Below are 24,665 nucleotides of genomic sequence, written 5' to 3' on the forward strand. Positions count from 1 at the left end.
TCCCTCTCTCCTCAAACCTGGAAAATCACCTTACCTCAAATTTTGCTATATTTGATGCCTCATCAAGAGTAGAAACTTGCTTCCCATTTTCTCTGTAGGAAAATTAAGGTCTCTATTTAAAATGGACTAGAGAAATTGCTGGAGGATGCTGGAGTAGTCTCACTTTGTCTCACAGACACAACTAGACTACACCCATATCTGTCTGATAGAGAATTTAAAGTAATGGTCATAAAGCTACTCACTGGACTTAAGAGTGGAAGACCTCAGTGAGGCCCTTAACAAAGAGACAGAAAACATTAAAAAGAACCAATCAGAGATGAAAAACTCAATAATTGAAATTAAAAATACACTGGATGGAATAAATAATAGACTAGAGGAAGCAGAAGAATGGATCAGCCACCTGGAGGACAGAGGAATGGAAAGTAATCAAGCTGGACAGGAAAGAGGAAAAAAAATAAATAAATAAAAACAGACTTAAGGAAATTGATGACATCATCAAGCATAATAACACCTGCATTATAGGGATCCCAGAAGAAGAAAGATAAAAGGGGACAAAAAATTTATTTGAAGAAATAATAACTGAAAACTTCCCAAATCTGGGGAAGAAAAGAGAAATACAGATCTAAGAGGCACAGAGAGACCCCAACAAAATCAACCCAAGGGAGTCCATACCCAGACATATGGTAATTAAAATAGCAAAACGTAGTGATAAAGAGAGAATTTTAAGAGCAGCAAGAGAAAAGAAAACAGTGAGATACAAGGAAAACTCCATAAAGCTATCAGCTGATTTTTCAGCAGAAGCGGCAGGCCAGAAGGGAGTGGATATTCAAAGTGCTGAAAGAAAAACACCTGCAGCCAAGAATACTTTATCCAGCAAGGTTATCATTCAAAATAGAAGGAGAGATAAAGAGTTTCCCAATGAACAAAAGTCAAAGGAATTCATTACCACTAAATGAGCGCTACAAGAAATGTTAAGGGGGACAATTTGAGTGGAAAGGAAAGATCGTAAGTAGGAGTAAGATAAGTAGGAAGCACAAAAATGGTAAAATTAAGTATATCTATAAAAATCCATCAAGGGATTCACAAAATAAAAGAATATAAAGTATGACACCTTATACCTAAAACATGGGGGGGGGGAGGAAAGAATGGGTTCAAATTTAAGTGACCATCAACTTAATATAGACTGTTATATGCAAACCTAACGGTAACCACAAATCAAAAACCATAAATAAAGAGAAAGGCATCCATGTATATCACGAAAAAAAGCCAGCAAACTGTGAGGGAAGAGAGCAAGAGAAGAAAGGACTGGAGAAGAACTACAATAACAACCACAAAACAAGTAACAAAATGGAAATAAGTACACACCTATCAATAATTATTTTGAATATAAATGGACTAAATGCTCCAATCAAAAGACACAGGGTAACTGAATGGATAAAAAAGCAAGACCCATCTATATGCTGCCTATAAGAGACTCATTTCATACCTAATGACACGTGTAGAGTTGAAAAGTGAAGAGATGGAAAAGTATTTATCATTCAAATAGAAGTGAAAAGAAAGCTGGGGTACCAATACTTATATCAGACAAAATAGACTTTTAAACAAAGACTGTAATAAAAGACAAAGAAAGACACTATATAATCATAAAGGAAATAATCCAACAAGAAGACATAACTATTATAAATATTTACACACTCAACATGGGAGCACCCAGATACATAAAGCAGCTAATAACAAACATAAAGGAAGTAATTGATATGAATACAATAATAGTAGGGGACTTTAATTATCCCACTTACATCAATGGATAGATCATCTATACAAAAAATCAACAAGGAAACAGTGGTTTTGAATGACACATAGGACCAGATGAATTTAACAGATAAATTCAGGACATTCCATCCTAAAACAGCTGAATTCACATTCTTTTCAAGTACATATGGTACATTTCCCAGAATAGATCACATATAGGTCACAGAACAAGTCTCAACAAATTCAAAAAGACTGAAGTCATACCATGCATGTTTTCAGACCACAATACTATGAAACTAAAAATCAACTACAAGAAATTATCTGGAAAGAACTCAAATACATGGAGCTTAAATAACATGCTACTAAACAATGAATGGGTCAAACAAGAAATTAAAGAGGAAATCGAAAAATCATGGAGACAAATGAAAATACAATGGTCCAAAAACTTTGGGATGCAGCAAAAGTGGTTCCAAGAGGAAAGTTTATAGCAATAGAGGCCTACCTCAAGAAGCAAGAAGAATCTCAAACAACACAACATTTCACCTGAAGGAGCTAGAAAAAGAACAAACAAAACCCAAAAAGAATAGAAAAAAGGAGATAATAAAGATCAGAGCAGAAATAAATGAAATAGAAACTAAACAAAAAACAAAACAAAACAAAAAAACCCCAATAGAACAAATCAATGAAACCAGAAGCTGTTTTGTTCTTTGAAAAGAACAAAAGGGGCACCTGGGTGGCACAGTTGGTTGAGCTTCCGACTTGGTTTCAGCTCAGGTCATGATCTCAGGGTTGTGAGATCAAGCCCCATGTCGGGCTCTGTGCTCAACATGGAGTCTACTTAAAAAAGACGCTCCCTCTCCCTCTGCCCCTCCCCACTCCAGTACTCACTCTCTCTTTTTCTCTCAAATAAATAAATCTTAAAAAAAAAAAAAATCAACAAAATTGATCAACCTTTAACCAGGCTCATCAAAAAAGAAAAAAAAGAAGAGAGAGAGGACTCAAATAAACAAAATCAGAAATCAAAGAGAAGAAGTGAGAACAAACACTACAGAAATAGAAAGAATTATAAGAGAATATTATCAAAAATTATATGCCAAAAAATTGGACAACCTAAAAGAAGTGGATAAATTCCTAGAAGCATATAACCTCCGAAAGTGAATCAGGAAGAAATAGAAAATTTGAACAAACTGATTGCCAGCAATTAAATTGCATCAGTAATCAAAAAACCAAACAAGAGTCCAGGACCAAACGATTTCACAGGTCAAATCTACCAAACATTTAAAGAAGAGTTAATAGCTAGTCTAAAAATTAGAGGAGGAAGGAAAGCTTCCAAATTCATTCTATAAGGCCAGCATTACCCTGATACAAAAACCAGATAAAGACTCTACAACAAAAGAGAACTCCAGGCCAATATCTCCAATGAACAGAGATGCAAAATTCCTAAACAAAATATTAGCAAACTAAATCCAACAATACATTAAAAAAATCATTCACCACGATCAAATGGGATTTATTCCTGGGATGCAAACATGGTTCAATATTCCCAAATCAATCAATATGATACATCACATTAACAAGAGAAAAGATTAAAACCATATGATCACTTCAGTAGATACAGAAAAAGCATCTGACAAAGTACAGCATCCATTCATGATAAAAACTCTTAGCAATGTTGGGCGCCTGGGTGGCTCAGTTGGTTAAGCGACTGCCTTCGGCTCAGGTCATGATCCTGGAGTCCCGGGATTGAGTCCCGCATCGGCGGGGAGTCTGCTTCTCCCTCTGACCCTCCCCCCTCTCATGTGCTCTCTCTCTCTCTCTCATTCTCTCTCTTTCAAATAAATAAATAAAATCTTAAAAAAAAAAAAAACTCTTAGCAATGTGGGTTTAGAGGGAACATATCTCAACATAATAAGGCCATATATGAAAAACCCACAGCTAACATCATACTCAATGGGGAAAAACTGACAGCTTTTCCTCTAAGATCAGAAACAAGACAAGAATGTCCACTCTCACCACTTTTATTCAACATAGTATTGGAAGTCCTAGCCACAGCAATCAGACAAGAAAAGGAAATAAAAGGCATCCAAATTCGTAAGGAAAAAGTAAAACTTTCACTATTTGCAGATGCCATGATACTATATATATATAGAAAACCCTAAAGTCACCACCAAAAAACTACTAGAACAGATAAATGAATTCAATAAAGTCACAGGATACAAAATCAATACACAAAATTAAAAAAGCAAAGAAAACCTATCACTAGAGAAATACAATAAATATAATACATTTAGCAGTTATAAAATAATGACAAAATTAAGACTGAATATATCAATCATATCAATATACATAAATGGGCTTAAGTCACCAAATATAAGAAAAAGATTTTCAATTTGACTCACAAAGACCCAACTATATACTGTATCTAGGAAAAAGATCAATACAAAGTCAGAAAGGCTAAAAATAAAGGAATTGGCAAAAGTATACTAGGCTGGGGTGCCTGGGTGGCTCAGTTGGTTAAGCATCCAACTCTTCGTTTCAACTCAGGTCATGATCTCTGAGATCGAGCCTCACGTGGAAAACTCGACCCTCACTCAGGGTGGAGTCTGCTTGAAATTCTCGCTCTCCCTCTGCCCACCTGCTTGTGTGCTCGCTCTCTCTCTAAAATAAATAAATAAATAAATCTTTTTTTAAAAAAAGTATACTAGGCAAATGGGAACAAAAGCAAGGGGTTTCAGCCTTGATATCAAAGTAGAATTCAAGCCATAATCATTAAACCTAATCAGGAACACTTTTTAATGCTGAAAGTCACAATTCACAATGAAGATACAAGAGGTATAAATATCTATGCTCCTAATACCCTAATAGCCAGCTTTTTAAGGCAGAAACTACAGGAGATACGAGGAGACAAAAATACATTTTACATAGGATGTTTTAATACACCAGTTTCAGCACGAGACAGAACAAATAGACAACATGTCAATAAGGTTATAGAAAACCCAATCAACATAATCAATAAGGAAGAACTAATGGATATGTGTTGAACTTTACATCCTGATAATAGAAGATTCATCTTCTTCTCAAGCACACATGAAACATCCACAAAAAATGGTCATGATATAGGACCACAAAAAAAAAGAAAAAAAAAGGTGAAAATTTTAAAACCTTCTATTAAACAACTCTTCAGTAGGGGGAAATGTAAAATGCAATTACATAATTTCTAAAATATAGTGAGAATAAAAATACTACATATAAGAATCTATGGAATACATTTAAAGCAGTGATATAGATAATTCATATAAACCTTAAATGTTTATATCAATAAAATGAAAGAATGAAAATAAATTTACTTTCCACTCAAAAATGAGAAAAAAAAACTAAAGAAAAAAAACAAAAGAAAGTACAAGGAAAAACATATTAAAGATAAAGGTAGAATGAAAAAAAAGATAAAGGCAGAATGAATAAAGTAGAGAAAAGGAATGCAATAGATCTAATTAATAAAAGAAAAAAAAAGAGAATCCCATTTTTTTAATTAACAAAATAAATAAGCCACTTAGCTAACTTAATCAAGGGGGGAAAAAGACAAAGCACAGGTATACAAACCCAAGCACCCAAGCACCCCGACTTTTCATCTTTTTGATGAGATGATTTTAACACCATAAATATATCACTTTTCGCTAAGTTAATTTATAAATTTAACGAAGTCCCAATGAAAAGACCAACAAGCTTTTTTTTTTTTTTTTTTAATGGAGCTAGATGCATATAAAGAAAACAAGAGGGGCGCCTGGGTGGCTCAGTCATTAAGCATCTGCCTTCGGCTCAGGTCATGATCCCAGGGTCCTGGGATAGAGCCCCACATCGGGCTCCCTGCTCAGCGGGAAGCCTGCTTCTCCCTCTCCCACTCCCCCTGCTTGCATTCCCTCTCTCGCTATATCTCTCTCTGTCAAATAAATGAATAAAATCTTAAAAAAAAAGAAAACAAGAAAGAACAGTTAGAAAAACATGAAAAAAGTAAATAAAGCTTAAGGGGCCAGGCGGGGAAAGGGAATTAATCCTATCAGATATTAAACATCCTCTATAAATAAAGTAGTGTGTTATTCACTTATGAATAGACAGACCAATTAACTCTCAAATTGCTGAGGCAAAGATGAACTCTTAAAATTAGTGGTGTTAGGACAACTGAATAGCCATTTGGAAAAAGATAAACCTTTATCTATACCCCATACCACACACAAAAATAAACACCAAGTGCATCAGATCTACCTGTAAATAATGAAATCATACCGTATTACTAGAAAGCATGGGTGAATTCCCCCTATAACCCAGGTATAGGGAAGTTTTCTGACAATGATTCCAAATCCAGATGCAGTAAAAGAAACATTGATACATTTGATGATATAAAAATTCTACATGGCAAAAAACATCCCAAGCTAAGTGCAAGGACAATAAAAAGGTGAGAGGAAATATATGCAGCATACATCACAGATAAAGGGCTAATATCCCTAACCCATAAAGAAGTCTTAAAAATGGAGAGGAAGGTAAAGATTGAAAAAACCTCAATGGAAAAAAGAGTAAAGGCATGAACAGACAATTCATATATATATATAACTGGCTGGCTCAGTTGGTGGAGTGGGTGACTCTTGATCTCTGGGTTGTGGGTTCCAGCCTCATGTTGGGCACAGAGTTTACTTAAAAAAAAAAAAAGTGAAGTGATAAAAGATGGAAAATATGAGAGAAAAGTTAAAGACACAGAAGAGAGATTTAGAAGATACAATATCCCTCTAATTTGAGTTCTGGAAGCAACAGAAAACAGACTTGGAGGGAAAAGATTTTAAAAATTAAAAATAAATTTAAAAAAAAGAAGAAGAAAAAAAATTCTAAGCCTAAGACAGACTTGAATCTCCCGTTCAAAGGCCCAGTAGAATGAAAGAAAAAGTTTGAAATCAAACCTGCAAAACATAAAGAAAAAAAACTTCTATGGAAAGAAAGAATAAGGAGGAATGAGACTCAGATGTGAGAAAGAACGGCCTTATCAGTAACACTGGCAGCTAGAAATCAATGCATCAAGGGGCACCTGGGTGGCTCAGTCGGTTGCACCACCCACTCTTGGTTTCTGCTCGGGTCATGATCTTGAGGTCGTGGGATCCAGCAGAACGATCCAGCTGAGTGCTCCACACTCAGCACCAAGTCTGCTTGAAATTTTCTGCCTCTCCTTCTGCCCCACCCTCCTGCTCTCACTCCTTCAGTCTTAAATAAATAAATAAATCTTTTTAAAAAGCAGCCAGGTTGCTTTCTGTTCAAAAAACAAAACAAGGAGCGCCTGGGTGGCTTGGTCAGTTAAGCGTCTGCCTTTGGCTCAGGTCATGATCCCAGGATCCTGGGATCAAGTACGGCATAGGGCTCCCTGCTCAGCAGGGAGTCTGCTTCTCCCCCTGCCCCTTACCCCACTCGTGCTCTCTCTCTTTCTCCGAAATAAATAAATAAATAAACTCTTTTTTAAAAATCAATGAAACAATGTTATTTTACATAAAAAAATTATATACTCAAACTGCCAATCAAGTGTGAAGACAAAATGCAACCATTTTCTGACATTCAAGATCTTTTTTTTTTTAAGATTTTTTAATTTATTTATTTGAGAGAGAGAGCGCACGACCAGGGGGACGGGCAGAGGGAGAGGGAGAAGCAGGCTTCCCGCTGAGCAGGGAGCCCAACACGGAAGTCCATCCCAGGACCCCGGGATCATGACCTGAGCCGAAGGCAGACGCTTAACTGACTGAGCCACCAGGTGCCCCTTGACCTTTAAGATCTTGTAAGATTCACTTACCATACACCCTTTCTGAGAAAGAAACCACTTGACAGTTTTCCAGTGAAAATGAAATCACTGTGTTGTATACCTGAAACTAATATAACAGTGTGTGTCACCTACACTTCAGTAAAAAAAAAAAAGAAAGAAAAAGAAGGAACAACCTTCCCAGAGATATAATAAAAAGCAATCCCAGGTTGACAGATATCTGGTAGCAGTTTCAGACAGCAGCATCCCTGAATTATGAGGGTAAGCCAGAGAGCCTCAAAAAACATCTTCAAGAAAAAAATATACGTATTACATAAATTCTATGACAAAGAATCTGCAAGATAGTAATAATACAATATAGACATATGCTACTCTATAAATAAGAAAAAAAGAAAGGCAATTAGAAATGTCAAGGGAAAAAGTATATAAATAAAAGGCATTGCCTGAGTCTGAAATGAATTAAATTGTGGCATGATTTTGAGCAACTGATGGATTTTTACAAAGAGAACCCATTTTACCTGCACACATGCAACACTCCTTTGAGTGGAGACAGGTTTAATGAGATACACTACATTTCTCCCTCTAGAGTCTAATGATATTACATAAATAAACGCATTTTACTGATTTCTGTGATTGAGAATCAACCTATAGTCAAAGAAAAAACCCATGTATAGTAAAAATGTAAAATATAAGTCTTACCAACTGAAAGAAAGTGGTATATAGGTAGAAGAACTTGAAGTTTGAGAGAGAATAAAGAAAGATGGAAATGTATAGTAGAAAATCAACAAATATTATCTAAGGTTGCTGGATCACCAGACAGAAGTTAACTGTGTTCTTTAAATTTATCACGGTAAACATTACATGATCTAAAAATAATAATGTAACTAACAAAACTTAGGGGCTGAAAGGGAGCAAGGACAGAGAAACATCATAGTATGCAAAATTCATTTTTCATAGCAAAGAGTCACAAGATATTGTCTAAAGATGATAAATCAAAAAATAAAAACATAAACATGTAAATTAGCACCATGGAGATCACCACCATAACATTATCTGAAAACTTCATGATGTGCTGGAAATAGCACTGAGCCAGGAGCCAGGAAATCTAAGTCCTAAGCTTCACTTTTCCCCATCTATGTATACTTACACAAGTTTTTTTCTTCTACCTGGTCTTAATATCCATCTTTGTAAATGTGGATAGTTCTCAAAGTGCGGTCCTCAGACCAGCAGCAGCATCATCTCCTGGGAACTTATTAGAAATGAAATTATTTGGCTTCGCCCAAACCTACTGAATCAGAAACTCTGGAGTGGGGCCAGCAATCTGTATTTTAACAAGTCCCCCAAATGATTCTGATGCATGCTAATGTCTGAGAACAATCAACAGGGGCCAACAAACTGCAGTCCATGTGCCAAATCCACTCCATGCCCATTTTGTAAATAAAGTTTTATTGCAACACAGCCACACTCATTGGTTTATATATTATCTATATTTGCTTTTGAGCAACAACAGCAGAGTTCAGTAGTTGAGGTGGAGATCATATGGCCTGCAAAGTCTAAAATATTTACTCTCTGGTCCTTTCCAGAAAAAGTTTGATAACTTTCAACCTAGAATATTCTGACTGATAATACTGATTGCACATCATTACTAAATTTTTTTTTAAAAGATTTTATTTATTTATTTGAGAGAGAGAATGAGAGACAGAGAGCATGAGAGGGAGGAAGGTCAGAAGGAGAAGCAGACTCCCTGCCGAGTAGGGAGCCCGATGCGGGACTCGATCCCGGGACTCCAGGATCATGACCTGAGCCGAAGGCAGTCGCTTAACCAACTAAGCCACCCAGGCGCCCCACATCATTACTAAATTTAATTCAATGTTTATCACCCCAGTGAAGTTGTAAAGATACTCAATCAGAAAGATATTTGTGTTAATAGTGTCTAGAGTCCTTTAATAAATAAGGTATTATCGACCGACTGAATCCTCCTCCCCCATCATTCTCAGGACCCCTTAAAACAGTAAGTAACACATAGTAAAGAACCATGTAATAATGAGTAAATCAATAAGTAGTATAAAAAATAAAATAAACAGCAAAAGTCAACACCCTCTGTGGCTCACGGAGTCTTAGGAAACATTATTGACCACATAATGACTGGTGGAAGGCATGATGAGTTGATTTTTAAAAAGCAACATTCACATTTTAAAGTCAATACTGCACCCAATATATGGGGCGCCTGGGTGGCTCAGTCATTAAGCGTCTGCCTTCGGCTCAGGTCATGATCCCAGAGTCCTGGAATCGAGCCCCGCATCGGGCTCCCTGCTCCGCTGGAAGCCTGCTTCTCCTTCTCCAACTCCCCCTGCTTGTGTTCCCCCTCTTGCTGTGTCTCTCTCTGTCAAATAAATAAATAAAATCTTCAAAAAAAAAAATACTGCACCCAATATCTTCTCCAATTTCATCTCAATTCTTCAGATCACCCCATCACCAAAACAACACACATCATATAATAACTAGATGAGGCTGTTTGTTTCAGGTTGTGGCAATTATCTTCTTTATAATTCATAATACTGCTGAATAACACCAAATTCCAGATATTAACAACCATTAGCACCCACGAATTCAAGCAAGAGGCTGTGCTTTGAATGTCTAAAGAAACCTAAATTGAACATAATCAGAAAAGGCAAGGTGGGCTCCTATCTGAACTGGACAGGTGACACAAAGCAGGATAGTAAAGATATTCTAAAGCAAATGAACAAAGAAAAGCCATTATGCACACACTAGGTCACCCTACTGGTGAGAAGAGCTGTCAGACTCCTAGCTCTTACACAGAGAAGGACAGGAATCTAGCACATTAAATTGCTTTCTCTGCCCCCTGGAATAGTTCATTCAAATTCTCTTGGCATATAAGACTTCTTTACCAGTGTCACCATTTATTCATAACAAATCCATGGGGTGCTCTCTAATTTTGAGCCTTAGCTGGGTGTCTAAAGTCTGGCCTCTCAAAGCATCCCTCCTGAGGGCTGAAGCAAATACACCGACCTTGGGCAATGCAGCAGGCCAACAAAACTCCCCACCTTGGACCTCTATGCTTAGAAGTCAAATGAATGATTCCATCTCCCTGACTCTGGGGAGCAATTCCACAGCCAGTCCACAAAATAACGGACCTCACTCTTGCCACTCAATCAAAAGCACTTTTCCAATTAATGCCATTCAAAGCCACTTAAAAACAGGGGCTTTCCTACAGCCTTCATAACAGTAGAGGCCCAGAATGAATTTACTTCTGTGGCGGGGCTGGTTTCCACAGCTGACAAATTGTTATAATCCCATTCAGTTTTTTAATGCAAAGGAATAGCTCTCATTATAATTCACAAGGCAAATAGTAATAGTGTCCTTCTCCCCTCCTTTCCTAAAGTAGAAAGGCCAGATAACATTCTATCAGACAGCATATCATAAATGAGGATATGACTCATCTCAAAGACTATTAATCAGGCTCTATGGGAGGAAAATGGATATAGGAGAATTCACCAAACAAAAACAGGCCTCTCAACAGATTCATTATAGAAAAGACCCTTTAGAAACAGTAAATAATCATAAAATTACCACTGTTACAAAATACAACTCTTGTACCATCTAATAAAAGTGCTTTCTCCAATCCCTTTCAAATAATGAACTCAGAACTATAAGTAAAACAAAGAAACTGAATAGAGTAGTTCAGTAATAAAAATACATGTTTAGTTATACAAATATTGATTCTGAGAAAAACAACTGTGATCTAAAAATAGCTAACCATCTCAGTTGTTCAGAATGTTTTACCAATGCCTTTTCAAGCCATTTGGCTGCAATCGGTAGCCAAAGGAGACCTGTTTTAAGTGCCAGTATCTTACATAATACCTCTGAGAAACTGACTCCTAGGATTATCCTGCTCTTGTTACAAGACGAATTCTGAAAACCCTTAGTAGTATAGACACATAGCGGATGGTACTTGATAGGCTAAAGTGAGCCCTCAGTTGTTATTGGAAACATAACGGTGATGTGACAATGACACAACCATATATATTTTAATACCCTGAGACCCATGTGGGAAGATTTCTAACTCAAGAGTTATGTACGACATTTAATTCACAAAGAAATCGCAGAGTCAGGAAGCTCAGGAAATAGAATTTTTGGCCTATGTTGCATTTAAGAAGAAGTATAGAACCATGAAAACAAAAGTAAAAGATTTGGGTACTGTCTTCCCTCTGTCTTTCAACTTCCCCACATGCCCCACTACTGCATCTTATCCAAAAGCTAAGCCTGACCCCACATTTTCTTCCTCACACCTCAAATGCCTCTTCCCTTCCCCACAGTGCTTCCCTGCCAGCCCTAGCACAGTGAGTCTCACCCTTGGTGGCACACTGGGAGCACTTGTGGAGCTTCCAGCACTACAGAAGCCTAGGTTCCACCCCAAAAAAATTCTGATTTCATTAGTCTGAGCTCTGGTCTGGGTATCAGGATTTTTTAAAAACTCCCCAAGTGATGCTGGAGCGCCTGGGTGGCTCAGTCGGTTAGGTGTCCAACTCTTGGTTTCAGCTCAGGTCATGATCTCATGCGTCGTGGGATTGAGCCCTGTGTTGGTCTCCATGCTCAGCGCAGAGTCTGCTTGAGATTCTCTCTCCTTCTCCCTACCCCTTGCTTGTGCATGTGCTTGTGTACACATGCACACGCGGTCTCTCTCTCTCTCTCTCAAATAAATAAGGGGCACCTGGATGGCTCAGTCAGTTAAGCATCTGACTTCAGTTCAGGTCATGATCTCAGGGTCCTGGGATCGAGCCTGGGATAGAGCCCACATAGAGCTTCCTACTCAGCAGGGAGTCTGTCCCTCTCTCTCTCTCTCCCTCCCTCTGGTCCTTCCCCCAACCCCCATGCGCTCTTGTGCACGCTCTCGAGCACACTCTCTCTCTCTCAAAGAAATAAATAAAATCTTTTTAAATTTATTTAAAAAAAATTTTTTTTAAAACAAAATCTTAAAAAAAAAACAACAACTCCCCAAAATTCCCCTAATGTGCAGCGAGGATGGAAACCACTCTCCTAGCACACTTTTGGTAAGGAAGAGCCAGGCAAAGTAGCAAAATAAAACAAGATGAGACAATCAAAACCAAAATGAGGGCTCAATTCCACATGCCCAGACAAGCAGTGAGATCTATGAATATGATTCCTAAAGCCAAGCACCATCATCAGTTTCTCACTCTCCCCCTCCCTAACCCTGACCAGCACCTTTCTGTCCATCCCTTTCTACCCAGTCCTCCTGCTATCAAGCTAGCTCACTCCCCTTCATTTTGCACCTGTCCCAGTGTAGAAGCCCCTAATCAGTCTCCCTGCCTCCTCTTCTGGCTCCGTCTGATCCACCGTGCACACCACTACCAGACTGATCTGGTTGTCATTCTCCTCGAAACCTCCAACGGCCTCTTCGTGCTCACTATGTCTAAACTCCTTAACTTGGTGGAAAAGGCCTTACCTAGCCTGTTTCCAGATGTCTTTCCAGCTCTCATTTCTCACTACTGTCTGAAAAGGAGCCTCACTCTGTTCTGATCAACCTGCATGGTCTATAATTCCCCAAACATACTCTATTTAAAACTTCAAAATTCAGGGGACATTGGAAATAGAAGCCAAACGTTTTGCCCCAGATCACTCAGCTAGTGAGCAGTAGAATGTGGATTTCATTCCAGATCGGGGCTGTGTCCAAAGCTGTTAAACACCACCCTATTCTCTCTCTCTGGAATGTCACCTTCCATATCTACCTGTGGAAATCTTACCTATCTTTCAAGGCTATTCGTTCCTAAAGCTTTCCTTGTTATTCTTGTCTGAAGTGACTTTTCTCTCTTCTGACTTTCTTTAGCACTCTGTTCGCATATTTCACAAAATATCACGACAAAAGAGTCCTGTGACAAGCTTCTTGAGGTTCAAGATACACTGTTATGGCCTCATCGGTCCTTTATAGCACCTAACAGAACCATCCACACTGTTGGCACACAGCAAAGTTCTGGTGAAGAACGAGCTGCCATGGGAAGCTTTCTGTCCTCACCCAACCCAGCCACAGTGAGAGGTCCTTATTAATTTCAAGCACAGAGGTATCCTTTCCCTACCCTGGGTATCCTGCCATCCTCCTCTTCAAGTGCATCAATTCTTCCTTGTTCTATATCATGAGCCCTCTGCCAACTGCCTATAAAACATTTTGCAGCCTGGGAAGGGCTCTGTTGCCTGGCAACCACTAAGATTTAGAAAGATGCATATGATGGTAAGTAGGAATCATAAAAGAAACAAGGGTAGTTTCATTCTTTGGAACCTGAAATGGAACCTGGACAGTAAGGTTCAGGTCAAATTCCCATTTTGGGCCTTCTTACCCATTGTCTCTGTTTTAAATAGGGGTGGGGCAGCAAGTGGGGTATGAGCAAATGCCAGGAAGAGGAAAGGGTAATAACTGGTCAGACAGCTATTCTTTCTCAAGAACAAAAGCATTCTAGGAAAGGGGAAAACTCCTTGTTTACAAGAAATTATATAAGGAACATAGGGCAGAAAAAAGACACCAGGCCAAAACATTAGTCCCTGATTTTGTCTTCTCTTCTCTTCTACATCTGGGAGATAGGGGTTCTACCCTTCAATGTTTCTCTCTACACTGGCACTGTCATCCACAGATGGCACTCAGTGTATGCTTCTCAGTGTGACTCAGAAAATGCTCAAGTACAAGATGAAAACCACCCATTTTGTTTAGCATATGATTGCATCTGGGGATTCAGGAAAATTAGATGGTGAGTTTAAAACAAACATAATGAGAATGGGGGGGCCACGTCCACCTGTTGCCCACCTCCCTGCTTACCCCCTTCCTTTGCTGTTCCCCATGGAAGGAGAAGTTCCTAAATTGATGGGTCACTGTTTTAGAATGCAATCGAGCCAAAGAGGGGGACCAGGTTCAACTCCCTATAAACCAGGGAGGTAAAGGCAGGAAGACTGGGGTTCCCCTCTCTTCTGTCAGCAGCCTCCTTCTCACTCTATAATAAATACTCATTGATTGAAATGAATTATATCAGAACTGGAAGTTCCACCAACAATACTTCTTGAGAACCTACTATGTGCTGGGCACTGCGCTAGGGCTAGAGATAAAAGAGAAAACAAAACAAAACCAAAGCATTGGCCCCTACTTGAGTTGTTCTGTCTAATGGGAAATGCAGAAATAACTTCCATATACTATATAAGGGGTAAGATCAGGAGTCTATGGAAATTAAGAGTCTATGAGAGCAGAACTAAAGTCAGGGAAGGAGCCCTTGAAGAAATGAGATCAGACCGAGGGCTGATGAACGTGTAGAAGTTAGCCAGATCAAGAAGGGTGGGAAAGGTGCTCAGCAGAGAACCACTTGAGCTCAGCCCAGAGACATACAGCATCCTTCCTTCAAATCAATAAAACCCCAAATCCTCACGTGTCTATGTAATACATGCCATATTCAGGGATCAAAGGTACAAAGGAAGGGAACTGGTGAAATATAATTTAAGCACTAAACTTTGAAGAAGTGCATTAAATAGAAATCCATAGCCTTCCCTGAAAAAAGAAGAAAGGTAACAAGCAAACACAAAAACCAAAAAAACTTTTAGAGTGAGTTTGGTTAAAGCAAACAACTCAACTGCCTGATCTCCACAGGTGGGATGAAACACCAGGTGGCCTTTCAATCACAAAGCTGGTGTTAACCTCGAAATCACATGAGGCAGACAGAAGGCAAGCTAAAGAGCACACACATGGCCTAACCTCACAGCAGTTAAGTGAGAGAAGATGTCATAAACACTATAACCCCATGGAGGGCAGGGCCTTTCCTGGCTGGAGAGTGGACACGGCACTAAGAGTTGGTTCTGACCCCACTCCCAGCTCGATCTCTGTCTGTGAAATGGTTGTCACCAATATGAACTCTGTCCCACACTCCACACCTTGGATGCCTGGGTATTTACTGACTTCACTGGATAAAGGTATGAGGCCCGGGTTAGAGAGAGTGGAAACAGCTGATGCCAAAAACATCTTTGTCAAGGTCTTAGCTATAAGCACAGTTTTTATTCCCGACCTTTGTTTCCTAGCTCTTTGCCTCTCTTACCTGTCCATCTGAATAGGGCAGGTATAAAATCTTCCCCTAAATTCCTTACTTGGGGGAGATAACTAAATTAACTCCATGGGGCGCCTGGGTGGCTCAGTTGGTTAAGCGACTGTCTTTGGCTCAGGTCATGATCCTGGAGTCCCTGGATCGAGTCCCGCATCGGGCTCCCTGCTCAGCAGGGCGTCTGCTTCTCCCTCTGACCCTCCCCCCTCTCATGTGCTCTCTCTCTCTCAGTCTCTCTCTCTCAAATAAATAAATAAAATCTTTAAAAAAAAAAAATTAACTCCTAAAATGGCTTGACCTCCTTGAACAATGGCCATGTGTCCCAGATGACAGGCCCCAGGAAGCCAGAATTACTTTAATCCAGAGCAATGAACCTGAAGGCACAAAGTCAGCATTAGCTATTCAGTCAATGTTTCATTCACTCAACAATGTTTATTGAGTACCCCCTATGTGCACACCAGAGTCAAAATGGACATTCATTTATCATTGTTTTCTAGACTCTTCTCCCATCCCTTGTCTGTGATGGATAAATAAGAGAAATTGGCCAAGCTACATATTAGTGTGAGCCGTGCTCAGGGAAAATTCCATCTCAGCCCAGCCCTGCTACATGAGAAATTCAGAATAAAGCCAGTGACTGGCAGCAAACCGCTATGTTCAGCTCACCTGGGGATGCTAGTCAGGTAGGTCATGACATTCAGGAAGTCTTCCTCTGGGAGGTGTTTGAACCCCACAAACTCTGGAAAAGTGATGATGGGGGCACCATCTTTCCCTCGACCTCCTGCAACAAAAACGGGTGGTCAAGATGTTAATAAAATGTCTTGGTGTCACATCCTGCAGGTAAGGGACTTTGACTAATATCAAGTTGGGAGATAGATACTGGCCTCCCCCTTTTCTCTCTGTATTATTTCAGACTAGAATGTGGGAAGGTTGACATGGAACTATTTTGAACAAGTCTCTTCTTCATGCTTGCTCAAGTGATATTGTGAGAATTTACTTCTTAAATCCTTTGAAGATAGTTACTGTATAAAAGGTAGTATTAATTTAATTACTTTAGCATAGGTGGAACAGTAAATAATGCCAACACGAATATATAATATTGTTCTTCATTTTTGTAGTCAGTAAATATCAAAGGTAAAAGAGCATGGTGGTTAAGAGAGTTCATTCTAAAATCAGGCAGCCCAAGATGCGTGGCTGGGTGGCTCAGTCGGTTGAGCGTCTGCCTTTGGCTCAGGTCATGATCCTGGAGTCCTGGGATCGGGCTCCCTGATCAGCAGGGAGTCTGCTTCCCCTCTCCCTCTGCCACTCACCCAGGCTCCCCCAGCTCGTGCTCTCTCTCTCAAATAAATAAATAAATAAATAAATTTTTAAAAATAAAAAATAAAATCAGACAGCCTGGTTCAAATCCTGTTTTGTCACTTGATTTCTATGTGATTTTATGCAAGATACTTAATCTAAATAGGAGTTTCCATTATATATAGATAGATAGATAGATAGATATAGATATATATAGATATTATATGTGTATAGATATATATATATATCTCATAAGAATAATACTTGTACCTACCTCAAAAGGTATTGTGAGGATTAAGTGAGACCATATATGAAAAGCACCTTAGTAGAGCACTTATTACATATAAGTGCTCAATAAATAGTGACCATTATTATGGTTATAATTATTACAAGGAGGAAATAATCATCTGCCCTTCAATAATTGACCAACAGGGATATAAGACAGCACTGTGAAAACAGAAATGTAAAATTAATATTTAAATATTTGATCTATCGGAGCAGAGGTCACTAGATTAAATTAAATAGATTTCATTTCTTCATCTCCTTGCAGCTAGATGCAGCTATACGACTGAATTCTAGCCCCGTGGTTCCCAAACTGTGTCCCAGGGACCCAGAGAACCATGGTGAACTCGCAAAAGCACCATGAATATTTTAAATTTTTGAGGGAAACAGCAAGAGTTGGCATCTATAGGACACCCTGTGTGCTACTAGCTTGAGGTAGTTCACAATTCCAACATTAAATTGCCCTATATTCTTTTTTTCTTTTTCCCCTATATTCTTTTGAAAGGCATTGCCTTGTTGTGAAGTTGGGATTTTGGTGGCTGCTGAGATAAAGAGCAAGTGTAGTATGAAAAGGAATGTAGAACAGGAAATGAGGGTGGTGATGTTCAGTCTCATTCCCAGGCTTGAGATTATTGTAGTTACCTAAGAATGCAATTTAAACATTACTTTTTCTTTCAATTTATGTGTTTTTTTTGTGTTTTTTTTTTTTCGAACGGCTACTAAGTTCTAAGGATATACAGACTTACTAAGTTGTTTTAACTATTAGGTATTGCTTTTGGCCAAGAAGGGCTGTGGAAATACTAAGATAGACTGAGATATCTATCTGAGACTGAAAAACTAAGGCACCAAGAACTGAGAAAGCTGGGGGACCTATGCCCTAGCCAATGGGTTAAGAGCTGAATTGCTGGGAGCATCTTCCAGGTTATGCCCATGGAGGAAAACTACTTTAAGAAAAATAAAGGCTCCCAAGTGAAGCCAACTACAAATGACTGCATGCATTACACATCTAATGAAAGAGGTAGGGCAGGGTGTGGTTTAATGAGAATTGTGTGATTAATGAGGGTGTGGGATCAATGAAGAAATTACAAAAAAGGGAGACTCAGAGAAGCAAAGGCGGGCCATGTACTGTCAATGCTTTCCTAAGGAGAGAGGAGCCTGGCCCATGATCACGAGAATCTAGACCATGTCAACAGGCTATTTGATGACACCATGATTAAGATCATCCAATCCACTCTGCTGCTCTGAGTCCACACCTGATAAGCATCTTCTGCTTATACTCTGACTTTCCATGTACATTTGTTTCCAGGGCAAAAATGTGCTGTCAGGCAAACATGAGTATTTGTATCATGTAAAGAGTAAGACAGCCTTGTGGTTTTCTACACCAGTCTCTTCTAGGTACTGTTAATGTGGAGTTAGGCTCTCAAGAGACCAATCACTGTGGAATGAAACTGTGTGATACTTGTCTGGTTGTCATTCTTCTCCAGGAAGTATCTCTTTATTAATTCTACATGTTTATTTTAAATTTTAAAGAAAGTTACCTGCAGATTAGATGCTTGTCAAACTTTGACATGGCAATTAAGCTGCCTCAATAATTTGACTGAAAACAACTTAAATCCGGATACTATCGGCTTTCACCTCATATTCTTCCTCTTTGCAGTTTTATAGCCATAGGAAGTCTTAGATAAATGCAAATTAAGAGAATTTACATCTCTAGTAAGGCTAAAATTAGATGCATTATAACACTGTACTAACTGCATAACCAATATTTGCCAAGAAAATGGCTAAAACATTTCAAGGACTCAAAACACCCTAAAATATTCATTAAGATAGGATTATACTACTTAATGATTTTGCCTTTCATTGTTAATTATAAATTAAAGCTCTTCACACCTAAGTAGAGAAAGACAGGTGGAGTGTTCTTATATCTTGGTTAATACCGATACTGAACACCACCCGCTGTTGAACATTAACCCTAAGAGACAGAAGCCCCAAGGAGACAGAGCTAAGCCTCGATACAGGCATTGACAACCCACAGCAACGCATTCGGTGCCACCTTGTGAGAATACATGGAAATGCAAAAGGATGAGAGTGTACCAAAGAGGTAGTCCTATTCAAGGAAAATAGAGAAAGCCAAAGTTAAGTAAAATGGTGACTTAAATAAATGTCATTACTCATGGTATAATTTTCACCTGTTCATTAAACGGAAGAGGACTAGGTTTACTGCAGAAAATAGTAAGTTCTTGGGATACATAAGACTATTCCCATGAGGGTCTGGGTGTTGGCTGGCACTTCTATCCTACAGAGGAGAATTTAGAACACTAGGAAATCCTACAGGAAGATGGTGAAGACCAACAATGAAAGAGAGAGTGAGTCAGTTAACTGCTATTTGCCTTCTAAAATCCATTTTCCTTTTCTCTCCCTACTGATTTTAGCTAGGAAAATGGTAATGCCACTTCTTGGGAGGCACTTCAGAAATCTCAGGGCCTGGGAAACCAAATAATCTATCCTAGATAATAAAGAATTGTCCCACATCCTGTGTGATTTCTGAATACCTTAATAGAAACTCATTATAAGTGAAAAATCCATTTATAGTGAACAGATCCTATAAATTCTGTTTCATACATAATAATAAAGGGTTTTTAAATATTTTCCATCTTATTGAGATATAATTGACATATAATATGGTATCAGTTTAAGGTATATATATAATGATTCGATATATATATATAGTAAAATGATCGCCACAATAAGCTTAACTAACATCCATCACCTCAAAAATGACCTTACAAACTCTTCAGATCTAATCTCTTAGCAATTTTCAAATACACAATATGGTACCATTAACTATAGTCACCACGCTGTACATTCCATCCCCAGAATATATTTATCTTGTAACTGGAAGTTTGTACTTTTGACCACTTTCCTACATTTCCCCCACCCCCACCCTGCCTCTGGCAACCACCAATCTTTATCTCTGTTTCTATGAGTTCAGTTTTTTTTTAGATTCCACATATAAGTAAAATGGTGAAGTATTTGCCTTTCCTTGTCTAACTTCTTTCACTTAGCATAACACCCTCAAAGTCCACCCATGGTGTCACAAATCAGAAATTATTTTTAAATGGTTTAAATATATACTGAATTTTTCAGGAATGCAACTACCCTATAAATTGAAGGAAGGTAATACTTTGTTCAGAATTTATCAACTTTGTTCAGAACTGTATCAACAATTGTTTACTCTTTCAGAAAATCACTACAGTAAGGCCACTCAGGGGGTCTAATCACCCACACCACACCCCAGCATTTGCAGCTATCACATTCATGATGACTCTGAGTATCTGACGACTTTATTTTTTTTTCTAGCATAGCTAGAAATACATATTGAAATACGTATTATTTTACTACTCTTACTCTCCTTTTATTTCTCCTTTACTACTCTCCTTTACACTTTCTTTTTTTCAGTATATGCATAAATAAGGGGTAGCTATTCACACTCCCTGAACACACAACTAAACTACATTTGCTAGCTTCCCATGATATTAAATGTATCCATCTAACTGATCCAAGTTCAAGTCAATGGTATGTGGTATGTGCTGTTGCTGAGCTGAGGCTTTTAAGGAGCCTTATGCTCGGGGCGCCTGGGTGGCTCAGTCGTTGAGTGTCTGCCTTCTGCCTTCGGCTCAGGTCATGATCCCAGCATCCTGGAATTGAGCCCCGCATTGGGCTCCCTGCTCAGCGGGAAGCCTGCTTCTCTCTCTCACTCCCCCTGCTTGTGTTCCTGCTCTCATCATCTCTCTCTCTGTGTCAAATACATAAATAAAATCTTTAAAAAAAAAAAAAAGAAGAAGAAGAAGAAGCAGTATGCTCTCTTTTCCCTGTCTGCTTTCTGGATACAGATAATAAGATGGCCACAAAATGGATAATAGTAACATGAGCCATAAAGTGGAAGGAACCTTCATGTGTAATGAAGATGGAGAAAAGTCATCTGCTGACCATGAACATACATGCTGGACTGCTCCAAGAGAAATAACTAAATTTCTGTTTTGTTTGTTTGAACTACTATACACTTCGGAGTCTATTTGGTATAGCTGTTCAGCCCACCCTAACTAATACAGGTTATGGTATCCATAAATTTCAATTCAGAATAGTGGAGGACAATACAAGTCATTTGTTATAAAAAGAAGGATTTCAGTCCAACCTGATTGAGAACCATTTCCGTAATCTACACTTCTCAGTACAATAGCCACTGGACACATATGGCTGTTGAGCACATGCAATATAACCAATCCAAATTGAGATGTGCTGTAAGTGTGAAATACAAACTAGATTTCCAAGACTTAGTATGAAAAAAATGTAAAGTATCTCAACAATAATTTTGAATATTGATGATTTGTTGGAATGATATTTTAGATATATTGGGTTAAATTAAAATGCTATTAAAATTAATTTCATGTGTTCCTCCTTGCTTTTTTAAATATGGTTACTACAAAATTAAAAGTACATACGTGGGTCACAGTAAATTTCTTTTAAACAGTACTGCTCTCTACACCTTCTTGCATTGGTTCTCATTTCCTGGATGCCAAGTTACTAACTCTATCTCTGATTTAGACAGAAGTTTTGACTCTGGTCAGTTCCTTAATTTGACAGTCTCCATTGTTTCAGTGAGAATTTCCCACTTGCTGGGAGGGAACACTGTCGACTCCACAAGCCTGAGTATTTTATGCCTCCATTATTAATTATTTCTAAAAGGTGTTATGTGAGAGAGGGGGAACTTCAGACAATGATTCCAAGGGGAGGAAATAACCATTAAAAGAAAAAGAAAATGATAATTCCTTTTAATTAGAGGAAAGGTATTATGGTAGATACTGATAAATGGCTAATCTCCCGACCACCTTCTACTGTAGCCATTTCAAAGCTAAATGTTTGCCTTTTCTGACTCCCTTGCTGGTAGAAATGGCTACATGACACAGTTCCAGGATGACACATAAGCAGAAGTCTACTGAGAGCTTCTGGGAAAGTTTTTGCTCTCCTGGCAAAAAGAATAGAAGAAACCAGCATTGCTCATTCACCTTCTTCCTGCTTTGGACACAGACTTGATATCTGGAGCTGCTGCAACCATACTGACATTAAGACTTTAAAAACAAGAGAAACATCGAGAGAATCGCAAAGATGCACCCTTAATGTCATGGAGTCACTGATCCAATACAAGGAATTTCTACTTTTGGACCTCTTGTTTTGTGGCTTAGAAAACAAACAAACAAGTCCTATGGGCTAAGTTCTCTTATAGTCCGATACTATGCGAGGCACTTTCCTTAAAACAACCACTTTACCAATGAGAAACCTGAGGTTCACAACAACATCCTAACTGTGTTGGGATGTGAACCCAGAGTTGTCTGAGTCCAAAGCCTAGGGTGTTTTCACCACGCTAACCTGCTTATATTCTCTTGTTCCCTAGCTAAGCCCTAAATTTAGATATATCCCAAGTTCATTGGGAACATGCATTGTCTTTCAAGGTCAGAGCTACCAGAGGCCCAGCCCTGGTCACTACCCAGTTCCTGCCGGTGGTCTCCGCTCACGGACCTGACCATCCAGAGGCCTCCAACCATCTGGCCCCAACCATGGGTCAGCCATCTCTCCTGCCAGCTGGGAGCACACTCGGAGCACGACAGGCCAGGCAACTGGAGCCTCGCTGAGAAAAAGGCCCCCTCCTGTCCTTCCCAGCATTCCTGATTGACGGGGCCTCTGGCCCTTCCCAGAGCTCAGTGGAATCTGTAGAAGAGTCTGCAGCTGGAATATCCTCACCCTGCTTGCCTGAATCAGGAAACGGAAAACTGCCGTGACCCAGACCAGAGGCCATAGCTAGGTTGCCACAGTGATGGGAAAAGACCTAAGTCCAGGGACTTCTGTTTCACCACCACAGAGACACAGGCACCCACAACACCCTCCTTACTGACATTTGCTGCCACTTTAGGTAAGGATGAAAAGCAGGCCTAGTAATTCCAAGAAAGTGCTGACTCAGAGAACCCCAGGGCTGCTGAGAGTCTTCGAGACTTGCAGGGTTGCAAACGCTACCACAGCTAATCAATGCTTCTCTCTCCTAAGAAGGGCAAACTTGAGGCCACAGGATGACGAGAGAAGCTCAAAAATGAAAGATTGTCTCTGCCACAGTCAAAGTGACTTTCCTAACACAGAGGTGTCCTCTTTGGCCCAGTGTGTGTTTCTATAGTTCTATGTTCTCCATTAAAGAGCGACAATTCTATTACTGACTTAGTTGTGGCATTTTACATCATTTCAACTGTGAGCATGGCTTGGCTTTGGTTCCTTATACAAACTATATCATGCCAAAAACTATTTCTTGTACTATAATCTTAAAATAAGCATTTTTATGGGATTAAAATATATCAGAAAAAAAAAGTCATTTAGTTGGTAGTTGCAATGCTAAGCATTTTTCATATACTATGTCTTTGATCCTCAAAATTATGATGATCCCACCCATTCATTCCCCAAATGAGGAAAGTGAGGCTTGGAAAACTAAGTTGCCCAAGGAGATGCAGCTGGCCAACAGCAGAACCTAAATCCATACATAGGGCTGTCTGATACCCATTTATTTATTGCCTCTGAGAAATAAGCATAGAGAGAAGCACCTCGGTAATATTCAAAAGGGGTAACTTTGGATCACTTAATGCATAAATTAATCAGTCACTGGACTCCTTCCCCAGATGAGCCGTTATATATGCCAGCATCCTGTGCTGGGGCATTCAAGTTTTGGTGTAAGGGTACAGAAATCCACTCCACCTCACCCATCATCCATTCCAGACCCTGATGCACGTGAGCCTTGCAGCCTTCTGTGGTATAAGGCTCTCCCTGTGAGAAGCTGTGAGACTGCACCTTCAGGAGGCTGGTTAGGTACCCCCACCAGGGCCAAGACCGTGGTGCCTAGGCCGGGGATGTGAGGAGCAGTCCTCACAGGACAGACCAGGAGGACTCGGATAACTTTGAACTGAGCTCCTATTCTGTTACAGTTTCTGTTCCAAGCAATACAGGTAGAAATAAAAAAAAAAAAAAAATGAGAACTTTGTACTTACAGAGCTTTCAATGACTATATGAGCAGTGACCAATGTGGAGGAAAGACCAGAGAATTCCCGAGAATGTCTGGATTGTATAAGATGTCCCCACCTAGGATACAACTCTGGGATGGGGAGAGGTATTTCAATAACAGAGATTGCGTTTCCCTTAAACTCAGTAAGATAAGGTCTTGGGAGCAGATTAAATATGATTTAGAGAAAGAAAAGAAATGTGTCTTTTTTTTTTTAATTTTTTATTGTTATGTTAATCACCATACATCACATCATTAGTTTTTGATGTAGTGTTCCATGATTCATTGTTTGTGCATAACACCCAGTGCTCCATGCAGAACGTGCCCCTTTAATACCCATCACCAGGTGAAC

At 39.2% G+C, this 24,665-nt stretch overlaps 1 protein-coding gene across 2 annotated transcripts in view; it reads right to left on the reverse strand.

Moving 5' to 3' along the window:
• Positions 1–24,665, reverse strand: part of MCF2L2 (MCF.2 cell line derived transforming sequence-like 2) — a 202,850-nt gene that overhangs the window by 146,150 nt on the left and 32,035 nt on the right. For both annotated transcript variants that reach the window (XM_081830363.1, XM_081830355.1), the window contains exon 3: positions 16,309–16,423. In XM_081830363.1, coding sequence (XP_081686489.1) covers positions 16,309–16,423 — 115 coding nt within the window. The remainder of the gene's footprint in view (positions 1–16,308; positions 16,424–24,665) is intronic.

Source organism: Leptonychotes weddellii, chromosome 1 (assembly GCF_054177405.1).
Source record: "Leptonychotes weddellii isolate Sample4059 chromosome 1, ASM5417740v2, whole genome shotgun sequence".
Classification (NCBI taxonomy): Eukaryota; Metazoa; Chordata; class Mammalia; order Carnivora; family Phocidae; genus Leptonychotes; species Leptonychotes weddellii.